General features: G+C 41.9%; 2 protein-coding genes across 2 annotated transcripts in view; one reads left to right on the forward strand and one right to left on the reverse strand.

Annotated features, from left to right (window-relative positions):
* Nucleotides 1-3,986: 3,986 nt before the first annotated feature.
* ora5 (olfactory receptor class A related 5) lies at nucleotides 3,987-9,161 on the reverse strand. The gene is given in 3 exon segments (XM_088319873.1): nucleotides 3,987-4,435; nucleotides 6,463-6,613; nucleotides 8,580-9,161. Coding segments are annotated over 3 exon segments (1,101 nt in total). The 5' UTR covers nucleotides 9,081-9,161.
* zdhhc8a (zDHHC palmitoyltransferase 8a) overlaps nucleotides 4,164-24,268 on the forward strand; it is a 47,468-nt gene continuing 27,363 nt past the window's right edge. Inside the window, exons 1-2 of the mRNA XM_088319874.1 lie at nucleotides 4,164-4,341; nucleotides 11,950-12,101. Of these exons, the coding sequence (XP_088176000.1) occupies nucleotides 4,318-4,341; nucleotides 11,950-12,101 (176 nt within the window). The 5' untranslated portion in view covers nucleotides 4,164-4,317. The remainder of the gene's footprint in view (nucleotides 4,342-11,949; nucleotides 12,102-24,268) is intronic.

Genomic DNA, 24,268 nt, shown 5'->3' on the forward strand with positions numbered 1-24,268 from the left:
ATGACATCGTTTAAGGGCAGCACTGGCTCAGGTGGTACAATGATCGTCTTGGGACCGAGGTGCAATTCCCGCCTCCTCAGAGTTAACTCTTGGGCAAGACACTGAACCCCGAATTCCCCCGATAAGCAGGCTGAGTCCCTATCAGTGTGTGTGAATGGGTAAGTGTGGAAGACATTGTAAAGCGCTTTGCGATGTCTTCAGTGACTTGAAAAGCACGACACAATTGAGTTGATGTGCAGATGGAGGAGTTTTTCCAACTTTCAGCATAGTCACCCGCAAATGTTCGCCTTAAAATGGTTGGGTCAAGTCATGTTTCTTTGTTACTCAAAGGGATCTCTCAAAGGACTGCAAAGACCACAGACAATTGCAAACCACAGACTATTATGACACCATCCCCTGATCTAAAACCTACATGAGGGCAAGGGAAAACTCAAAAACCTCAAGTCAAGTCATGTTTATTTGTGACACCCTTAATCACAAGGAGTCTCAAAGGGCTGCAAAGACCACAGATTATTATGACACCATCCCCTGATCTAAATCCCACATGAGGGCAAGGAAAAACTCAAAAACCTCAAGTCAAGCCATTTTTAGTTGTGACTCCCTTAATCACAAGGAGTGTCAAAGGGCTGCAAAGACCACAGACAATTGTAAACCACAGACTATTATGACACCATCCCTTGATCTAAATCCCACATGAGGGCAAGGAAAAACTCAAAAACCTCAAGTCAAGCCATTTCTATTTGTGACTCCCTTAATCACAAGAAGTCTCAGAGGGCTGCAAAGACCACAGATTATTGCAAACCACAGACTATTATGACACCATCCCCTGATCTAAATCCCACATGAGAGCAAGGAAAAACTCAAAAACTTCAAATCAAGCCATTTTTAGTTGTGACTCCCTTAATCGCAAGGAGTGTCAAAGGGCTGCAAAGACCACAGACGATTGCAAACCACAGACTATTATCACACCATCCCCTGATCTAAAACCTACATGAGGGCAAGGGAAAACTCAAAAACCTGAAGTCATGTTTATTTGTGATGCCCTTACTCACAAGGAATCTCTAAGGGTTGCACAGACTAATAGGACACCATCCCCTGATCTAAAACCTACATGAGAGCAAGGAAAAACTCAAAAACATGAAGAAAATGAAGTAGAAACTCGGTTGGGCGTGTTGCCGCTGAGGTTCTTCATGTACATGTAATTACTTTTTTATCTGGGTTTCCTGTAAAGCCATCACATAGGAAACGCTGTAATTATTGTGTTTTTCCAATTAGCAGTAATTGCTGCAGTGGTACCACAGTCGTTTATTTTTCCAGCCTGGGAATAACGAAGTACTGTACGTTGGTTTGTGGATTACTTTATTCTCCACACTATAGGCAAGCTGGTTTATAAGGCGCACCCGCTTCAAGTATTAATTTGGGATATATTTTTCATATATGTGGTGCACTGGACTATAAGGCACATGGAATTAAAACTTGTTACTTTAACTATAAATACATTTATAGCTTTTGCGTGTTTGCATTGTTGAAGTCGAATGGCAGAATTCATGTCAGTTTATAGCAGCCCATTGACACTAAAAGATGGTAGAGCGTCGATAGAAACAGCTCAAGGTAGCGACTTAATGGTCATCAAAGTCAACAACAACAAAACGTTAATTTAATAGGTGCTGGATTTCATTCTTTGAAGGTACTGGAAAAATAAAACTGCCTTGAATGTTCTTGAAAAGGGCATGCATTTGGCCATTGTAAGGTTTTAACATTTCCTGAACTGAAATCTGACTCCTAATTCCTTACAGTTGAAGCATATTCAGAAGTCAGAGAAGTTATTGAACCGAGTATAGTCCACATATTGATTTATTAGAATCCAAGAGTTGAACAAATCCTTCTTCCTCGCTAATTACAATCGTGTGTGTGTAGAAAGAGAGCGAGAGGCGGGGGGTTCCGGGGGCTCCTCTTTTATGACACATGGCGATTAAATGTCCAGCCCCATGACCAAGCCTCTGGCTGATTGGTCCGCGCCGTGTTGATGCAATCATCCCAATTGTCCCTCGAAGCATTGGGAGAAGGTGATAGGTCATAGGTGATTAAGTCATTGTTATTTGCACAGACTGAAAACACAGAAAACATTCCAAAGCACAGGCGTTTAAAAAGTTCCACTCAAGGCTTAGGATCAAACTGAGGATAAGTATTTTGAGCAGTGTTTTCGTTTGCCCGTGTCCTAGACGCATCATTTTTGCTGGGAACGCATTGGGTCAAATCAATGTTTTTGACACCAAATTGTCATTATTACCCGGTCACTTTTTTTTTTTTTTTTTAAACAAAGATTTACCGCACTCCAAACTTTTCGTACATTGTTGTTTTGGTCTCGCGCCGATTTCGGCAAACGAGATCTCGTTGCTTCGAGATGACGTCATTGTTGTGGCGGTTGTCGAGTGAAAGAGAAGTAATCCCTCCGAAAAAACAGTTGGTATGAGGTGCAAATCAACAAAAAATTGGTCATTTCTTCAGTGTCGGTAATAAGTCAAAACATAACACAGAAAGTGGTAACAACGGCAATAATTCCGGCACGAAAAAACGGCGGAGAAATTCTTCAGAAGACCGCGAAGGCAAGGAAAACACGTGTGGTGAGGCGGACGATTCGACGAAAGAAAATAAACAAAAGAATACTAGCAAGAAAAGGACTTTTCTGCCAAAATGGACTCAATTATATTCCTGGTGACGCTATGAGGAGAATGATAATGGATTGGACCTTGAGAAGAAGGCATTACAACTATGACGGGACAGCAAACCACAAAGAATATATGAACTGAAAAATAATTGATAACTGCTTTGTATTACCAATAAACTGTGATGATTAAAACTGAACGAATATATAGATTTATATTATATATTTGTCGCCGATTTACAATTTTAACCTCGATAACACAAAATTTTGGGGACCCATAGATCTCTGTTGGGACCCATAGATTTTTGAGCATGCGAGTCCCCGGGACCCATCACTTTTCACAGGTAAAAGGAACACTGTTTGAGTATAAGTGGAATAAAACAACGTATAAATAGTACCGTAAATTCCGGACTATAAGCCGCTACTTTTTTCCCTAACTTTCAACCCTGCGGCTTATTCAGTGATGCTGCCAATTTATGTCATTTTTCTAATGGCCGCTAGCGGCGCTCGAGTGTTGCTACCATTAAGTGCCCTGTCAAAGCTATATTATTATTATTAAAGCTTTGAAAACTCTCGTTGTACCGTCTTTCTTTGTAAATATGTGTAACCCGTGTATAATATGTATTTGCAACTGTATATTTTTGTAGTGTATTTATTTGTATTTTAGACACTTATTCTGATATGTTTTGCACGAGTGAACGAAAAATGAGGGGCGGAACAAACGCGGGGTCCCGAGTTTAACTGGGGACCGCTAAAGGTGAGGGACAGACAAGGAAAGAAGAGGGGGTACAAAGTTGGTTAAAGAAAAAGGAGTTGCGTGAGTAAATCTGTTCATCTGATATATTTTTCCCACCCTTACCTTTGGAAATATACACTTTTTTCCTTGGATTACTTTCAACGGGACCCGGACTCTGCAGGTCTGCATTAAACCCTAAGTACCGGTATCATTTTCCGTTGATTTTGCCGGCTGTGATTTTTGGACTGTGGACTTTATTGAAGGACATTTAATTTCAATCGCGGGACTTGAAGTCGGGTTTGGGTTCATTTTGTGTTTGTGTTACATGATTAAATGTGGGCGCGTGCGGCTTATATAAAGGTGCGGCTTGTGTATGTACAAAATCGGTTTTCCTCTTAAAAAGTGGTGGGTGCGGCTTATAATCAGGTGCTCTCTATAGTCCGGAATTTACGGTATATAACTTCACCATGAAAAAGGGGAACTAACTCTAAAGAATTGTTCACAATCCCCAACCGATTACGCTCGTTTCCCGTACAAAATAAACGACAGTTCTAGATGTGCTGAAACCAACTTTTTATTTCCCTCTTATCTTTTGCACGCGCACGTAAGCTTTTTGACCCCGTGCAGGAATATGTAGGGTATGATGCACGTGTAGGAGGCGGCGATGTAGCTGGCCACCTCCACCATCAGCGAGGAGGTGCGGAAGTTGTTGGTGATGCGAAGGAGAAGATGAGTCAGCCAGCAAACCAGGAAGACGCTGGCTACCGCCACCACGCTTTTGGCTGCGCGCACTTGAGAGTTGGCGTTGGGCTTCGCCGGACGTACGTTGGTCGGAGCCACGGCGCCAGAACCCGGGACCGGCAAGGGAGCCGGGGGATGTTCGCCGGCGTAGACCTGGTCGGAACTCGGGCCTGGGATGACCCGGGCGACCGCTGAAAAGGTATTCCCAAACAGAATTTGTTTCGATTAAACACAGTGTATAGTATTCCTCTTCTCAACTATGCATACAGTGTCTTGCGAGACTCTTTGGCCCCCTTAAAGTTTTTGACCGTTTGCTACATTTCAAACATCAAGATACAGTGGAACCTGGGTTCTCGACCATAATCGGTTCCAGAACCCTGTTCGAAAACCGATTTGTTCGATCACCGAAATCATTTTTCCCATTAAAAATAATGTAAATCGTTTTAATCCGTTCCAACACCCTGAATGTTTACTATGAACGTAAACATGAAGCTAACCCAGGCTAATCGTACGTTCGCGTTAGCGTCATCTTCTATACGAAAGATGACGCTAACATGAACGTGTGAAAATAAAAAAATCAGGTGGTTTACAAGTCATTTAGCACCCGGGTTTCCACAACAAGTGGTGAGCGGTTCATTGGAAAGGGGGCTCCGTTCCAATACCCTGAATGTTTACCTCGAATCATAAAGCTAACCCAGGCTAATCGTACGTTCGCGTTATCGTAATCTTCCGTACGAAAGATTACGCTAACGTGAACGTGTAAAAATAAAAAAAAAAGGATAAAGAAAAGAATTATGCATTGGATTTCTTACCTTTGTGGTGGTCAGCAGAAGGCGCTCGCACATCTCCTTCATATTTGGCTATTATTTCTTTCTTAAATGCAATAGTTGTACGCACTACTTTTCTTTTTTCACCCGTAGCAACTTTGCTGCTTGCACTGACTTTCTTGGGAGGCATAATTAGGGGCTAAAACACTTGGTACACCTATATTAAAAGCGAAACCAAAAGGAAGCACGTCCGCACGCGATAACAGTTGGTCATGAAAAGAGCCATCTACACCCGTACGCCGCTCAGCATCGCACCCTAGCGTACGCACTCACGCATTACCGGCATTCGAAATTTTTTGACCGAACAGCGAAGCAAGAATTTCTCGAAATTTTTGGTCAGACTCCGATTTGTTCGAACTGAGAGGCGTTCGAAAACCGAGGTTCCACTGTATAAAACTGCAATTTCTTGTGAAGCATCAACAATATTTTGGACACAATCATGAAATGGAACACACTATTGGATATTTTCAACTTTTTTAACAAACGAAAAAGTGGGTGTGCAAAATGATTCAGCCCCATTGAGTTAATACTTTGTAGCGCCACCTTCTGCTGCGATGATGGTTTTAGGTCGCTTGGGGTATCATAGAGAATCAGTTTTGCACATTGAAAAACGGATATTTTTGCCCATTCCTCCTTGCAAAACAGCACAAGCTCAGTGAGGTTAAATGGAAAGGGTTTGTGAACAGCAGTTTTCAGTTCTTTCCAAGGATTCTCAATTGGATTGAGGTCTGGACTTTGACTTGACTGTTTTTTGGTAAACCATTCCATACTCGTTTTTGCTTTATGTTTTGGATCTCCGTCCCAGTCTCAGATCTTTTGCGGACTCCATCAGGTTTTCTTCCAGAATGGTCCTGTATTTGGCTCCATCCATCTTCTCATCAATTTTAACCATTTTCCCTGTCACTGCTGAGGAAAATGATGCTGCCACCACCATGTTTGACGGTGGTGATGAGCTGTGCTGCTTTTATGCCAAACATAACGGATTGTGGCTAAAAAGTTCGATTTTGGTCTCATCTGACCAGAGCACCTTCTTCCACATGTTTGGTGTGTCTCCCAGGTGGCTTGTGGCAAACTTTAAACGACACTTTTTATGGATATCTTTAAGAAATGGCTTCCTTCTTGCCACTCTTCCATAAAGGCCAGATTTGTGCAGTATACAACCGATTGTTGTCCTATGGACAGATTCTCCCACCTCAGCTGTAGACCTCTGGTTGCATCTCTGATTAGTTTTCTCCTTGGATGAGCTGAAAGTTTAGGGGGACGGTCGATTTTGGTAGATTTGCAGTGGTCTGATACTTCTTCCATTTCAATATCGCTAAAGTGCTGGTGTTTATTCGATGATGTCACTTCTCAGGATGGAAAATACAGGACATCCTGTCTTAAATGCATGATCTCGGGAAATCATTTCAATTTACCGGTGAAATATTTCTAGATTTCACGCAAAACCATTTACCATTTCCTCCAATTTTGCATATTTAAGAATTCGGAATCACCTTTAACTTCACCGGCGTTTCGACACCGGACCCTCTTCTGATTCTTGAGCAGCGTCACCACAATCTGCCCACTGGCGAAAAGCATCCCGGCCAAGGGGAGGGCGTTGGCCAGCGTCAGGTAGAAGACTTCGTAGGTGTACCTGGATTAGGGCTGCAACAATTAATCGACATTGCCGACAAAAATCAATTATTTAAATGGTCGACAGTGATTTCCATTGTCTATTATCATTGCCAGATATGTTTTTTTAACAGAGTGAGGCATCTCTACATGAATATAACCTCTTCTGCTAGTCGCTCACGTGCAATAGTGTCTCTCTCCCATTTAACTTAGATTTGCTTTAAAAAGCTTTGATTTGCACTGCGCCTTATTGATTTTAGTACATTTTTATTTACCGTATTTTCTGAACTATAAATCAGTTTTTCATGGAGTGTCCAGAGGTGATGTGAAATTATTATTTTATCGTTGAGTTCTACATTTTTATTCTGTATATCACTTCGCATGTTATTTTCACACCAAACCAAAAGAGGGCGCTCTAGGACTGTGTTGATCATTTTAACCTTGACTTTAACGTGAAAGCAGATTTTCGTCGACCTCCCCAGTGGGGGGAGTTGTTTACCGGTAAAAGTGACACAGGGGGGGAATATTTCATTGGGTTTAGTGATTTGGAGTCAAGTATACTGCGTTTTCTATTTTGTTTCTTTTAAATTGCCTTTGGAGATGACATTTATATTTTTGTTGTTGGATTTAATCAAATAAATTTCCCCTAAAATGGGACTTAGACATGTTTTTTCCTTGATTACCGTAAATTCCGGACTATATGCCGCTACTTTTTTCCCAAACGTTCAACCCTGCGGCTTATTCAGTGATGCGGCCAATTTATGTCACTTTTCTAATGGCCGCCAGCGGCGCTCGAGTACAAAAGGTAAGATTTAGACCGCTGGAATATATGCGCCGAGGAAGACTGCAACTTCTTGGCTTGTGCATAAATTAAATTAGCCTAAACATACCCTCATCATGCAAAATGCAAAAAGAAAGGCACATCAAAAAAATCCACCATCACCAACGGGTTCCGAAAAGCCGGTCTGCTGCGTGACGGAGAGGAGGGCACAGAATCAGGAGTGGATGAGACTTACAGTGACAGCGCGAGTGAGGCTGCGGGAGTGTAGGACGACATCTATATGACAAAGTTTCTTTCCGACACTGAGGAAGACGACTTTGATGACTTCAGTTCTAAGGAGGAAGATGAGGACGGTTTACCGTGATTTTTACAAGTACGGTATGTTTTTTTTTTTACCAGACCCGTTTACTGTGTTGCGAGCGTTTTGCTAGCGTGTTGCTACCATTAACTGCCCTGTTACAGGCACCGTTTGGGATGAAAGGTATATTATTATTATTAAAGCTTTGAAAACTCTCGGTGGACCGTCTTTCTTTGTAAATATGTGTAACCATGTATAATATGTATTTGCTACTGTATATTTTTGTAATGTATTTATTTTGGACACTTATTCTGATATGTTTTGCACGGGCGAATAAAAAAGAAGGGTCGTAAGAAACGCGGGGTGACGGGAAGTGGGGACCGGTAAAGGTGAGTGTTTGTGGACACGCCGGACAATAGTGGATATATATTTTTTCCACCCTTACCTTTGGAAATATACACTTTTATTCCTTGGATTACTTTCAAAGGGACCCGGACTCTGCAGGTCTGCATCAAACCTTAAGTACCGGTATCATTTTCCGTTCATTAAGCCGGCTGTTTTTTGGACTGTGTACTTTAATGAGGGACATTCAGTTTCAATCGTGGGACTTAGTCGGTTTTGGGTTAATTTTGTGTTTGTGTTACATTTTTCAATGTGGGCGCGTGCGGCTTATATACGGGTGCGGCTTGTGTAAGTGCAAAATCGGTTTTCCTCTTAAAATGTGGTAGGTGCGGCTTATAATCAGGTGCGCTCTACAGTCCGGAATTTACGGTATGCATTTGTTTTAGCTGGTGCGACTCATTCAAATCGACCCAATGCTAAATTTAAGAAGAAATGAATTATTTTTTGACTAATTTCAATAGTCTGTGACTTGCTATCAATAAAACAGTCATCAGTTGCAGCCCTAACCTGGATATGGCATCTGGAAAGACATCCACGCAGTCTTCCTCGCTCTCGTTACTGGCCTGAACGCTAACGAAGAAGAAATGAGGCACACTGAAGGTCACCGCCGTCACCCAGCTCCCTGCGAGAAGACCCAGAACCAAGCCCACGTTGTCCATCTTAACAGGAGCACCGCCCCGCTTGAGGGATCCCACCAACTTCTGGTGCCAGAAGGCGCTGATGAAAAACGTGGTGAAGATGCTGCTGGTCTCGGACAGGTCGGCGCAGAAGCGGAAGACGCCGCAGAAGGCCTCGCCCAGGAACCAGCGGCCCTCGAAGTCGGCCATGGTGTCGGGGAGGTCTACCAGATAGTTGGTGATGAGATTGGAGGCGGCGAGGTTGAGGAAGAGAACGTCGTTGGTGCCGATGGCCGATCTCTTGGAGGGGACGGCGCTGAAGGCCAGCCAGTTGTTGCCGATGATGCCGGCGAGGAACATGAGCGCTCGGATGATGGATTCCAACAGCTCCTCCGTGTCCATGCTTGACAGGCTGAGAAAAGGACGGAACGGTGATGGAGAGGACTCTCGGCAAGGGAGACTCCTACGAGCTGATTGGCTTCTGGTGAGGACATCCTTCGAGACCAACTTCTGATGAAGTCTTCTGGGCCTTGTCAAGTGCAGTCTCAAGGCAAGGACAATCAACCCATTTTCAACCTACGTTCAAATTTACCAATTTGGGCCTCTTTTTCGAAATGACATTCACTTTTAAACACAGAGAGATAAAATAATGGCTTATGAGCGTGGTTGAAATCAAATATTCATGATTTGAGAGGAATAAACACGACCAAGTCTTGGGATCTCCACATAAAGTGACTCATATAAACTCTTGTGTAACTAATGTACCTTACCTAATAAACGTTTTTAAAATCTAATGTTTTCTGTTGAAAAACATTTGACAGTGGCTTTAAAACTATTTGGCCCCCTTAAACTTTGTGATCTCTGCCACACTTCAGACTTCAAACATAAAGATATAAAACTGTAATTTCTAGTGAAGCATCAACAATAAGTGGAACAGACTTTATTGGATATTTAAAACTTTTTTAACAAATAAAAAAACGAAAAAGTGGGTGTGCAAAATGATTCAGCCCCTTTACTTTCAGTGCAGCAAACTCTGTCCAGCAAGGATCTCTGAATGATTCAATGTTGATCTAAATGGCTAACGATGATAAATGGAATCCACCTGCGTGTAATCAAGTCTCTGTATGAATGCACCTCCACTGTGATCGTCTCAGAGGTCTGTTTAAAGCGCAGAGAGCACCAGGAAGAACGAGGAACACACCAGGCAGGTCCGAGATACTGTTGTGGAGAAGATTGAAATGGAAGGAGTATCAGAACACTGCAAATTAACCAAGAGCCGACCGTCCCCCTAAACTTTCAGCTCATACAAGGAGAAAACTGATCAGAGATGCAACCAAGAGGCCCATGATCACTCTGGATGAACTGCAGAGGTCTACAGCTGAGGTGGGAGAATCTGTCCATAGGACAACAATCAGTTGTATACTGCACAAATCTGGCCTTTATGGAAGAGTGGCAAGAATGAAGCCATTTCATAAAAAGTGTCGTTTAAAGTTTGCCACAAGCCACCTGGGAGACACACCAAACATGTGGAAGAAGGTGCTCTGGTCAGATGAGACCAAAATCGAACTTTTTGGCAACAATGCAAGACGTTATGTTTGGCGTAAAAGCAGCACAGCTCATCACCCTCAACACCATCCCCACAGTCAAACATGGTGGTGGCAGCATCATGGTTTGGGCCTGCTTTTCTTCAGAAGGCACAGGGAAGATGGTTAAAATTGATGGGAAGATCGATGGAGCCAAATAAATTTAAAATGTTTATTATTTTGAGTTCACTTTATCATTTTTATTTACTTTAAAAATGACATTACACAAATGTTATTTTTTTTCAATAAATGATTGGCAGCGACATATCTGGGTCAAACCATTCTAGAATGAGGTGATATGGGGGGGTTTAGCCTGAAGAACTTGAATAACTTCAAAAATATACGTTGAATTTTAAAATGTTTGTTATTTTGAGTTCACTTTATAATTTTTATTTACTTTAAAAATGACATTACACGAATGCTATTTTTTTCAATAGATGATTGACATGTCTGGGTCAAACCATTCTAGAATGGGGAGATTTGGGGGGTTTAGCCTGAGGAACTTGAATGACTTCAAAAATTTACGTTGAATTTTAAAATGTTTATTATTTTGATTTAACTTTATAATTTTGATTTACTTTTAAAATTACATTACACGAATACTATTTTTCAATAAATGATTGACAAGTCTGGGTCAAACCATTCTTGAATGGAATGATTTGGGGGGTTTAGCGTAAGGAACTTGAATAACTTCAAAAATATACGTTGGATATTAAAATGTTTATTATTTTGAGTTCACTTTATAATTTGTATTTACTTTAAAAATGACATTACACGAATGCTTTTTTTTTTCAATAGATGATAGACATGTCTGGGTCAAACCATTCTAGAATGGGGTGATTTAGAGTTTTTTAGCGTGAGGAACTTGAATAACTTCAAAAATATACGTTGAATTTGGAATTTTTTATTATTTTGAATTACCTTCATAATTGTTTATTTACTTTTAAAATGACATTACACGAATGCTATTTTTTTTTTCAATAAATGATTGGCAGTGACATATCTGGGTCAAACCATTCTAGAATGGGGTGATTTAGGGTTTTTTTGCGTGAGGAACTTGAATAACTTCAAAAATATATGTTGAATTTATTTTTTTTTAATTATTTTGAGTTAACTTTATATATTTTTTCTTTTAAAATGACATTACACGAATGTTATTTTATCAATAAATGATTGGCAGCGACATATCTGGGTCAAACCATTCTAGAATCGAATGCTTTGGGGACTTAAATAACTTCAAAAATATACCTTGAATTTTAAAATGTTTATTATTTCAAGTACACTTTATATTTTTTATTTACTTTTAAAATTATATTACTCATATTTTTTTTCTCATTAATTTGTTAACAAAAATCTTGCGTCCCTTTACGTTCCTTCCCTCGACCATTTTTAGGTGTAAGTTTAATAATATCGTCTTTATTTTAAGAAACGAGTTTATTAATGTCGTTTAATGAACTTACTTATTTCAAGAAAACATTTTTAAGGCACCAAATAGTAAAAGTTCGACGGTTTCCACTTTCACGTCACCCGCGAAGGAAGCTCCACCTCCGGGCATTAGCCGGAGGCGGCGTACCCGGCTGGAGGCGCTCACAGGGCGGCATGACTCCGGCGGGAGCGGGCGCGTCATCGTCTCCTTCTTGTGAAATTTTCGCGAGAATTTCGCGACATGTCCTTCTCTTCCTCCGAAGGACTTTTTCCTCGCCGGTCTGAGACTTGAGGGAGACCCGGACGCCATGGGTGGCGGCGGCGGGGGGGACTCCCCGCGAGCATCCGCCTTCATCCCGGTGTGTACCGCCGCCTGCCTCCTGGTGGGCTCCACCTCGCTCTTTTTCGTCTTTACGTGAGTACTTTTCATTTTCACCGAAAATATCGAAAATGTAACATTATTCAACGGTGCAGAACATAAAAGTGTAAGTATTCTTATCTGGATATTTTCTTAAATGTACCGAACACCGAGATAGATACGAATTTGGGGATTTCAAACTCATTTTAGTTCAGGGGCCACATGGTAGAAAACATTTAACTTTAAAGAGAGAGAAAGAGCAAAAATAAAGAGTGAGAGGGAGAAAGAAAGAAGATAGAGAGAGAAAAGGAGAGTGAGACATAAAGAGAAAAAGACACCAGGAGAAATAGAGAAAAGAGAAAGAACGAATAAGAAAGGGTGATATAAGGGGAAACATTAAAAAATATAAATGAGAAAAATAGACAACCTTAGACAGAGAAAGAAAGAGGGAGAGAGAAAAAGGGGGGAGAAAGAGAATGGGGCTGAAAGAGAGCGAGAAAGGAAGAGTGAGACATTGAGAGACTGAGAAATGGAGAAAAGAAATAGAAAAACAGTAAGAAAGGGTGATATAAAGGGAAAAGAGTAAAATATGAATGAGAAAAATAGACAACTTTAGACAGAGAAAGAAAGAGGGGGGGAGAAAAAGGGGGGAGAAAGAGAATGGGGCTGAAAGAGAGCGAGAAAGGAAGAGAGACATTGAGAGACTGTGAGAAATGGAGAAAAGAGAAAGAAATACAGTAAGAAAGGGTGATATAAAGGGAAAAGAGTAAAATATGAATGAGAAAAATAGACAACTTTAGACAGAGAAAAAAAGAGGGAGAGAGAAAAAGGGGGGGAGAAAGAAAAGAGATACAAATGAGAGTGAGAAAGGAAGAGTGAGACATTGAGAGACTGTGAGAAATGGAGAAAAGAAATAGAAAAACAGTAAGAAAGGTTGATATAAAGGGAAAAGAGTACAATATAAATGAGAAAAATGGACAACCCTAGAAAGAGAAAGAAAAAGGAAGAGAGAGAAAGTGGGAGAAAAAAGATGGGGGGTGTTAAAGAAAAGAGATACAAATAAGAGAGAGAACGGAAGAGTGAGACATTGAGAGAAATAGAGAAAATAGAAGGAAAGACAGAGTAGGAGGGTGAAAGAAAGAAAGGAAAACAGAGTGAAATATAAATGAGAAAAATAGACACCACTGGAAAGAAAAAGAAAGAGGGAGAGAGAGGGAGAAAGAGAGGGGGCAAGATGGTGGTAAAAGAAAAAAGATACAAGTAAGAGAGGGAAAGGAAGAGTGAGACATTGAAAGACACTGTGAGGAATAGAAAATATAGAAAGACAGGAAAAAAGAGTGAAATATAAATGAGAAAAATAGACACCACTAAGAAGAAAAAGGGAGAGGGGGACAGAGAGAGAGATGGGGGATCAAAGAAAAACGATACAAATAAAAAGAGAGCGAGAAAGGAAGACTGAGACATAGAGAGAAAGAAACACCAAAAGAAATACAGAGAAGAAAAAGACAGAGTAAGAAAGGGTGATAGAAATAAAGAAAAAAAAGAATGATATATAAATGGGATAGACACCACTAAAAGAGAAAGAAAGAAGGAGAGAGAAAGAGATGGGGGAGAGAAAGAAAGATGAAGACGGAGATACAAACAAAAGAATCACCACGATAAATAGAGTAAAAAGACACCGTGACAAAGTGAAAAAAAAAGAAAAAGGGGGAGAAAGATGAAAAGAAATACAGCTGCACTCTCTTTAAAAGTGGTGCCTGTTTTTAGCGACACCAAGTGGACATACTCAAAAGTGTAGCTCATTTTGCTCTTGTGCTTCACTCAGTTACGGAGATGAATAAAGAATCTACCTTCCTTCCTTCCTTCCTTCCTTCCTTCCTTCCTTCCTTCCTAGCATGGGCTGGAAAACAGCTGAGACAATAGCTTGAAGCCTTAACTGGTACCTTGACAAATTTGATCACAATCTAAAAACCCGAACATTGTGTTTTACACATTTTTCTAAAAATATGTCAATTCCTAAAGTGGCCATTTGGAAACGACCAGTTCACAGCTCTAAAACCTCTGCAACCGCGGGTTCTACTTTTTAGACATTGTGAAAGAGTTGTAAATGTTTGACTTCTCTTCCAGAAGTCAATCACTAGTTGTGCACACTTGCGCGTGATTCATCCATCCGTTATCTGCACCGATTATCCTCAGTAGGGTCGCGGGGTGCTGGAGCCCATCCCAGCCATCTTCGGGAACTGGTTGCCAGCCAATCGCAGGGCACACAGGGACAGACAATTCACTCGCTCATTCACACCTAGGGACAATTTGCACCGGCCAATTAATCTAACGTGCAGGTTTTTTTGGGAATGTTGGAGGAAACCGAAGAGCCTGGAGAAAACCCACACAGGGGAGAACATGCAAAGTCCACACGGGGAGGCTGCGGTAGCTGGACTTGAACCCTGAACCTCTGCACCGTGGGGCTGCGCACTAACCACCCATCCACCGTTCCGCCCTACTTGTGTGTGATAATCAAGCGTAAAAATGAATCCCAAGTTGCATTTACACGCGAATATTTTCGGTTCAGATTGGAATACACATCACAAATGTGCATTGATTTATGTTGGGGATTTTATCATCTTCTTCTTCTTTTTCTTCTTCTTTTTCTTTTTCTTTTTCTTTTTCTTTTTCTTCTTTTTCTTCTTTTTCTTTTTCTTCTTTTTCTTCTTTTTCTTCTTTTTCTTCTTTTTCTTCTTTTTCTTCTTTTTCTTCTTTTCTTCTTTTCTTCTTTTCTTCTTTTTCTTCTTTTTCTTTTTCTTTTTCTTCTTTTTCTTTTTCTTTTTCTTCTTTTTCTTCTTTTTCTTCTTTTTCTTCTTTTTCTTCTTTTTCTTCTTTTTCTTCTTTTTCTTCTTTTTCTTCTTTTTCTTCTTTTTTTCCTTTTTCTTTTTCTTTTTCTTTTTTTTCTTCTTCTTCTTCTTATTCTTATTCTTATTCTTATTCTTACTGATTGGTAAAATGGCGGCGCCCTCTGTTGGCTGCGGCTGCATCGGCTCGCTACAACGGGTCAGGTGTATCGACATTTCGTTCTGTGTACATTGTTACAAAGAATGACAATACAAAGGAAATTATTATTATTATTATTATTATTATTGGCTCGGCATTGTGTCGGGCATCATTTGAATTAGTTACTATTGGCTAAGCCAAAGTTTTGTGTGTTGCATTTTTCAATACAGGCCCTTTTAAGCTACTGCGAGCTGTAGATTGTCAAAAAAAAAGTTAATTGGTCATAAGTGGTGTCAGAGGCTAACGGACAAATTGGAAATCATCCGACGAGTTTTAAAAGGGAATTGTGGATCGAAACAACCTGAATACAAGAAGGATTGTCAAATGAGGCAGGAATGCTTTTAGGCAGATTTTTTTTTTTTTAATCTTTCAGTATTATCTTGTGTTTTGGAGTCAATATCTTACTCAGTTGGATTATTTGGACTCTCTTGACCAGACCATGTACGCGAAGAATCGTTTCATAAGTAGAATATGATATCACTTTTCGGTGAGTTCCACTGGTTTTATAGTTTTCGGGTATCTCGTTTCAGACTGATCGTGATGTTATGAGTTTTAAAATCATATCTTGGATCCCAAGAGTTTAAGATTTCCATTGATATGTAGCATGACATATTTGAGTGACGGGTGACATCTTGAAGACACGTCTTTGCTTCTTGGAATTTTGTGAAGTCTATATATATATATATATTTTGTGTATTTCTCTGAACATTCCCCTAATATCTTTTGCTATTTTAGTCTCATGACTACCCAATGATGTGTCAGTCTAATGTCTACCCAATGATGTGTCAGTCTAATGTCTACCCAATGATGTGTCAGTCTATAGTCCACCCATACTTGTACTAAATAAAACCGGCTGCGGAGAGGAGGAGGACGATTGTGGAGCCGAGAACACATCCGCTGTGTTTCTCCCCGATTCTCCCCCGCTGGAGCGGAACGAAAATGTACCCACAATTTGGACCCCACAAATTTCAAGGAGTTAAGTAGTAACATAACTTTCCAGGCTCTACTGCACTCTTGTGATTACTAGTTTACTAGGTAGGTTACCAGTTGTCTTATCTACAGTTTATCCCACCTTAGATGTGCATACCTACAGGTCATTTAGTGTGTTAATGTTCCTCTTGGTTGCTTCTCTGATTAGTTTTTTTCTTGGTAGGGTTGCAGTGGCTGTATGCTCGCTCTATTTTGTGATCGTATTTCTCGCACGGTGCTCCGGGAGATGTGTAAATGTTGGGTAAGTAGTCAGGGAGCAATCAGTTTCAGCTGGTGTCCATGGGCGGGGCCAAGCGGGCGTCGTGGCAACCATGACAGAATCTGGCGCCACACGGCGGGGACCGATAGGGCGCCACGGCAACCATGACATTTTCCACAACTTCATCTGCGACCTGCCTGTTCTCCAGTGTCTCCTTTCACATACCTCTGACTGACTGAGACTCGATGCTTTCGCTAGGCATAATCCCAATGTGACCATATGCTGCCTGTGCATCTTGACCTGCTTGGCTATCATCGAGTCCCCCCGCCGCGTCCCCGCCTGAGGACTGCTTATGTAGGACACTTTTACTGATGAGACACCTTCCCGTCACCCCGTCACGTTTTTAAACATTTAAAATGTAAAAAAATGCATATTTTTTTGAAGTGTGACCATGGTGATGATCGTTTCTCAGGGCTGTGATTTGACCTATATGAGACATTTTTTCCGGATTTATTATCATATATTCCTATCCTAGATACCCAAAATGTAAAGACAATGTGTATGTAAATGACCATAAATACCCCAGATACGAATCAAATGTGTGCCTAAACCACAGGTGTCAAACAGGCGGCCCGCGGGCCAGATCAGGCCCGCTAAGGGATTGAATCCGGCCCGCGAGACGACACTCAGAGAAGCGCAAGAGAAAAACAAGCTGCAGGTTGAAATATGTCAACTTGATGTTGGCAAAGGCAGGTGCCTCGAACAAAGACACTGTACTTGTATTTCTTTCTCTCTCTCTCTCTTTCTTTTCCACCCCTTTTTTACTCCCACTCTCTGTCTCTGTCTCTTTCACTCTCTGTGTCTCTCTTTTTTTCTTCCTTTGTTGCTCTTTGTCTCTTTCTCTCTCTGTGTCTTTTTAACTTCTTTTGCTCTAACTTCCTGTTTTCCTTTTCTCTCTTTTCTCTTTCTCTCTTCCTACCCTTTGCGCTTTCTTTTCTCTTTTCTCTCCTTCGGTCTTTCTGTTTCGCTTTGGATTTCTTTCTTCCTCTCCCTTTCTTTTTCCCCTCTCTCACGACTTTTTATCTCTTTTGTTTCTCACGCTCTCTCCCTCTCTCTCTTTTTCTTTCTTTGTCCCGCCCTCTCTCCTTTTCCCTCCCTCTTTCCCCTTTTCTTTCTCTTTAATCTACTAGTCCGGCCCCTAATTATTTAAAAGAGCAGATCGTCAATGTCAAAGTCGAGGACCGCGGCCCGCATCCGGCCCCCGAAAAGGATTTCTACAGCCCCTGAAATAATTTTGATGCATTATTGTCTGTCTAGCGAGTTTAGGTGCCTGGCTAGCTAGCCGTTTTTATAGTAAACTAGTTAGCTACCGTAGCTCTCTAGCTAATTTTGGAGAGGACGTCATTGGGCGTCGCCCCAAAACATAAACAGAGCCGAAATATGACAAAAAGGGAACGTTATTTATTCAACACATTCATCAACATACAAGCCACGTTCAAAGTCCGTCTGGGAGACGTAATGTTTTTCGTTAACCGACCGTATTCTATCTCGGAATCGACAGTGTTTTTTCCCGCCCTGACTTGGCTCAGTCAACACCTTGGTATTTCCTGTATCAACATTGCTTCATAACAGCCAGATGTTTTCCATCAAACCGACTTGCAGTTAATCCACAACACTAGCTATAGTCTCCAGCTAGCTTAAATGTTTCAGTTAAAAGCTTCAACAAGGTTTAAGGTAAGAATGATAAAAGCCTAATCTGGCTACACTGGGAAGTACAGTAACTAGTTACAAGACTATTCTGACCTATCTGTCTGGGTAGATAGTTGTTTATACAGTACATTAGCTGTCTAGATAACTATGGTATCCAGCTAGTTTTAACCTTTTATTTAAAAACTTTGATGAAGCGTCAAGTAAGAATTGAATAAACTTAATCTGGTTACACTGCTGAGTACAGTATCTAGCTGGTTAGGTACAGAAGTTGAAACCTCCTAATCAGCTAGTTACAGCCTTTCTAGCAAGTTAGTTAGCAATAGTTGCTGTCTAACTAGCTACAGCTTTCAAGTACATAACAAGTGAGGCTTAAAATAAATTAACTTTTGACTGTTATAGGTGTCTATTCAGCTAGCAAGTTGTGGTATCTGTCTGGCTATCCAGCTATTATTTAGCTGCAGTAGCTACCTAACTAGTTTTGTTGTTTGAGTTGAAAGCTTCAACTATAAGTGAGAGTTAAATTAGCTTTAAGTCTTGACAGCTACATCCATTTCATTAGCTACGGTAGTTGTCTGCTTAGCTAACCAACTGCAGTGTAGCCAACCGGACAGCTAGCTAGCTACAATAAAAGATCGACCGACCAACCGTTCTATCGACCCTTTAACCGACCGCTCTACTGACTGTTGTACTGACTCTTCTACCTATGGTTTTCCGACCCTTCTACCTATTGTTCTACTGACTGTTGTACTGACCCTTCTACCCATCGTTCTTCCGACCATTCTACAGACCGTTTTACCAACCCTTGTTCCTATCGTTCTACTGACACTTCTACCTATCATTCAACTGACCCTTCTACCTATAATTCTACCGACCCCTTCTACCTATCGTTCTACTGACTTTCTGACTCTGATAGGTAGCAGAGTCAGAAAGTCAGTAAGTGGAAAGGTCGGAAGAACGATAGGTAGAAGAGTCAGAAAGTCAGTAGAACGATAGGTAGAAGGGTCGGTAGAATTATAGGTAGAAGGGTCAGTTGAATGATAGGTAGAAGTGTCAGTAGAACGATAGGAACAAGGGTTGGTAAAACTCTGCTACCTATCGTTCTTCCGATCGTTCTACCGACCGTTTTACCGACCGTTTTACTGACCGTTTTACTGACCGTTGTACCGAACGTTGTACCGACAGTTGTACCGACAGTTGTACCGACTGTTGTACCGACTGTTGTACCGACCGTTGTACGTATCGTTCTACCAACCCTTCTACCTATCATTCGACCCTTCTACCGACCGTTCTACCTATCGTTTTACCTATCATTGTACCAACGCTTCTACCTATCGTTCTACCGACTCTTTTACCTATCGTTCTACCTATCATTGTACCCACCCTTCTACCTGTTGTTTCTTCTGACCATTCTACCTACCGTTGTACCAACCCTTGTGCCTATCGTTCTACTGACCCTTCTACCTGTCGTCCTACCGACCATTCTACCGACGTTCTGACTCTTCTACCTATCGTTCTTCCGACCTTTCCACCGACCACTTTACAGATCGTTTTACTGACCGTTTTACTGACTGTTTTACCGACCGTTGTACCGACAATTGTACCGACAGTTGTACCGACCGTTGCACATATCGTCTACCAACCCTTCTACCTATTGTTCGACCCTTCTACCGACCCTTCTACCTATCGTTCTACCGACCCTTTTACCTATCGTTCTACCTATCATTGTACCGACCCTTCTACCTATTGTTCTTCCGACCATTCTACCTACCGTTGTACCAACCCTTGTGCCTATCGTTCTACTGACCCTTCTACCTGTCGTTCTACCGACCCTTCTACCTATCGTTCTACTGACGTTCTGACTCTTCTACCTATCGTTCTTCCGACCTTTCCACCGTCCACTTTACCGATCGTTTTACTGACTGTTTTACTGACTGTTTTACCGACCGTTGTACCGACCGTTGTACCGACAGTTGTACCGACCGTTGCACATATCGTTCTACCAACCCTTCTACCTATTGTTCGACCCTTCTACCGACCCTTCTACCTATCGTTCTACCGACCCTTCTACCTATCGTTCTACTGACCTTCTGACTCTTCTACCTATCGTTCTTCCGACCTTTCCACCTACCACTTTACCGATCGTTTTACTGACCGTTTTACTGACCGTTGTACCGACCGTTGTACCGACCGTTGTACCGACAGTTGTACCGACAGTTGTACCGACAGTTGTACCGACCGTTGCACATATCGTTCTACCAACCTTTCTACCTATTGTTCGACCCTTCTACCGACCCTTCTCCCGACCCTTCTACCGACCCTTCTACCTATCGTTCTACCGACCCTTTTACCTATCATTGTACCGACCCTTCTACCTATTGTTCTTCCGACCATTCTACCTACCGTTGTACCGACAGTTGTACCGACCGTTGCACATATCGTTCTACCAACCCTTCTACCTATTGTTCGACCCTTCCACCGACCCTTCTACCTATCGTTCTACTGACGTTCTGACTCTTCTACCTATCGTTCTTCCGACCTTTCCACCGTCCACTTTACCGATCGTTTTACTGACTGTTTTACTGACTGTTTTACCGACCGTTGTACCGACCGTTGTACCGACAGTTGTACCGACCGTTGCACATATCGTTCTACCAACCCTTCTACCTATTGTTCGACCCTTCTACCGACCCTTCTACCTATCGTTCTACCGACCCTTCTACCTATCGTTCTACTGACCTTCTGACTCTTCTACCTATCGTTCTTCCGACCTTTCCACCTACCACTTTACCGATCGTTTTACTGACCGTTTTACTGACCGTTGTACCGACCGTTGTACCGACCGTTGTACCGACAGTTGTACCGACAGTTGTACCGACAGTTGTACCGACCGTTGCACATATCGTTCTACCAACCTTTCTACCTATTGTTCGACCCTTCTACCGACCCTTCTCCCGACCCTTCTACCGACCCTTCTACCTATCGTTCTACCGACCCTTTTACCTATCATTGTACCGACCCTTCTACCTATTGTTCTTCCGACCATTCTACCTACCGTTGTACCGACAGTTGTACCGACCGTTGCACATATCGTTCTACCAACCCTTCTACCTATTGTTCGACCCTTCCACCGACCCTTCTACCTATCGTTCTACCGACCCTTTTACCTATCGTTCTACCTATCATTGTACCGACCCTTCTACCTATTGGTCTTCCGACCATTCTACCTACCGTTGTACCGACCCTTGTGCCTATCGTTCTACTGATTGTTCTACCTATCGTTCTACGACCTTTCTATTGACCGTTCTACCTATTGTTCTACTGACCGTTGTACCTATCGTTCTACCAACCCTTCTACTGACCGTTCTACCGATTGTTCTACCTATCGTTCTATCGGCCCTTGTACCTATCGTTCTACGACCTTTCTATTGACCGTTCTACCTATTGTCCTACTGACCGTTGTAGCTATCGTTCTACCAACCCTTCTACTGACCGTTTTACCGACTCTTCTACCTATCGTTCTACCTATCGTTGTACCAAACCCTTCTACCTTTGGTTTTACCGACTGTTCTAGCGACCGTTCTACCTATCTCCCTCCATCCTACTCTATTGATCGACGCAAAACAGCTAGATCCAACGGTCAAATAATACACACTGTCCCTTCAAAGCATTGACTGTACCTTCGGGCATCCGCTTATGATCAATTTCAAATCGTTCTTGCTACGTTTGTCTTTAAAGCTGGAGATTAACAGACACCCTGTTAGTGGTGCGCTATTGGCTTACTCTGAGGTGACCTCTGAACTGCCCCACTTTCTCTTACACGTATAATGTATATCCATGCTTTTTTTTTTTTTTTACATAGAATACAGGAGGATTACAGTAGGATCTGGTCATAGCTGTGTGATCCTGCCCTTGCCCCCAGACACTGGGTCCGGTGTCCCTCCCCCAGCACGTCCTGTCTTTTGGACGTTCGATTTTGTCCCAAATTGCTATTTAATAAATTAGATAATAAAGATTGAAACATATGTTTGCCTAGAGAGGGATGGGCACCACCAGGCTGTACTTGCTCAAGACACACCACAGAAAATGGTGCCCCGACCACCTTACTGGTTAAGGCAGGGGTGTCAAACTCATTTTAACTCGGGGGCCACACGATAGAACAAACATTCTGTCGGGGGCTGGACTAGTAGATTAAAGCGAAAGAAAAAGAGAGATAAAGAAATAAGAGAAAGAGGGAGAGAAAAGGAGAGAGGGCGGGAGAAAGAAAGAGAGAGAGGGAGAGAGCGGGAGAAACAAAAGAGATAAAAAGTCGGGAGAGAGGGGAAAAGAAAGGGAGAGGAAGAAAGAAATCCAAAGAGAAATTGAAAGACAGAAGGAGAGGAAAGAGAAAAGAAAGCGCAAAGGGTAGGAAGAGAGAAAGAGAAAAGAGAGAAAAGGAAAAATGGAAGTTGGGGCAAAATAAGTTAAAAGACACAGAGAGAGAAGGAGACAAAGAGCAACAAAGGAAGAGAAAAAGAGAGACACAGAGAGTGAAAGAGACAAAGACAGAGAGTGGGAGATAAAGGGGTGGAAAAGAAAGAGAGAGAGAGAGAAATAAATACAAGTACAGTGTCTTTGTTTGAGGCACCTGGCTTTGGCAACATCAAGTTGACATATTTCAACCTGCAGCTTGTTTTTCTCTTGCGCTTCTCTGAGTGTTGTCTTGCGGGCCGGATTCAATCCCTTAGCAGGCCTGATCTGGCCCTTTGAAAATATCAGACACCATGGATCTTTTGATACGATACCAAAGACTTTGTCACGGTTGCCACGGCGCCCAATTGGCCCCGCCCATGGACATCTGGAGGGACGAATGCATGACCGACTTGGGTGCCGAGGTGCCTAACTTGTTTGGGTGTTTGGATACCGTAAATTCCGGACTATAGAGCGCACCTGATTAAAAGCCGCACCCACAACATTTTAAGAGGATAACCGTTTTTGTACTTACACAAGCCGCACCTGTATATAAGCCGCATGCGCCCACATTAAAACATGCAACACAATCACAAAAGTAACCCAAACCCGACTTTAAGTCCCGCGATTGTCACTGAATATAAAGTCCACAGTCCAAAAACCACAGCTGGCAAATGATACCGGTACTTAAGGTTTGATGCAGACCTGCAGAGTCCGGGTCTCGTTGAAAGTAATCCAAGGAAAAAAAGGCTATATTTCCAAAAGTAAGGGTGGGTAAAATATATATCCACTATTGTCGGCCGTGTCCACAAACACGTCTCACCTTTACTCCACTTCCCGTCAGCCCGCGTTTGCCCCGCCCCTTCTTTCTCATTTGCTCGTGCAAAACATATCAGAATAAGTTTCTAAAATAAATACATGACAAAATATACAGTTGCAAATACATATTATACATGGTTACACATATTTACAAAGAAAGATAGTACACTGAGAGAGTTTTCAAAGCTTTAATAATAATATTATAACTTTCATCCCAAACCGTGACTGTGACAGGTAGCAACACGCTACTAGCAACACGCTCGCAACACAGTAAACAGGTCTGTTAAAAAAACATACCGTACTTGTAGTAAGCACGGTAAATCGTCCTCATCTTCCTCCTTATACCTGACGACATCAAAGACGTCTTCCTTCAATATGGGAAAGAGACTTTGTCATACCGACGTGGTCGCAAAGTACCGTATTTTCCGCACTACAAGGCGCACCGGGTTATGGGCCGCACCCTGAAAAAATAGTTTTTTGTCCTATTTTTGACATACATAAGACGCACCGGATTATAAGGCGCTACAATGGGAACGTCAACAAAACAGTCAGATGGTTCAGTCCAACTGATTACCCCCTTAACATTCCCAAAGCTTGCAAAGAAGCAAATACGTGTCGTAGACACGTGCGGATGCGGTGTCCGTACGATGTCACTCAAATGCATCGTTCCAAATATTATTCGGAAGGTTAAAGTCTTGGGATTCAAGAAATGCCAACCATTCCTTAGTTTCTATTTTCTTTTTCGCTCGCAACTTTACTGTGCATATGACAATAAACACTTGGAATTGAGTTGAATTTCAAAATAGACACTCCATTCCATCCATTATCTGCACTGCTTATCACAGAAACATCGAGTTCAGTCTGAAACAAGATATATAGCCGGAGTAGCTCACCGAAGTCGTTGTGTTCATAATAATGTGCAGCCGTGGTCCTCTTATATCCATGAGTGTAGTAAATCCAGGAGAGTAAAATATTTACAAAACCAGTATGGTAAAAAATGCTTTCTGTATGCCGT

The sequence above is a fragment of the Urocampus carinirostris genome, chromosome 16, assembly GCF_059441175.1.
Source record: "Urocampus carinirostris isolate Australia breed hairy pipefish chromosome 16, RoL_Ucar_1.0, whole genome shotgun sequence".
In the NCBI taxonomy this organism is placed as follows: Eukaryota; Metazoa; Chordata; class Actinopteri; order Syngnathiformes; family Syngnathidae; genus Urocampus; species Urocampus carinirostris.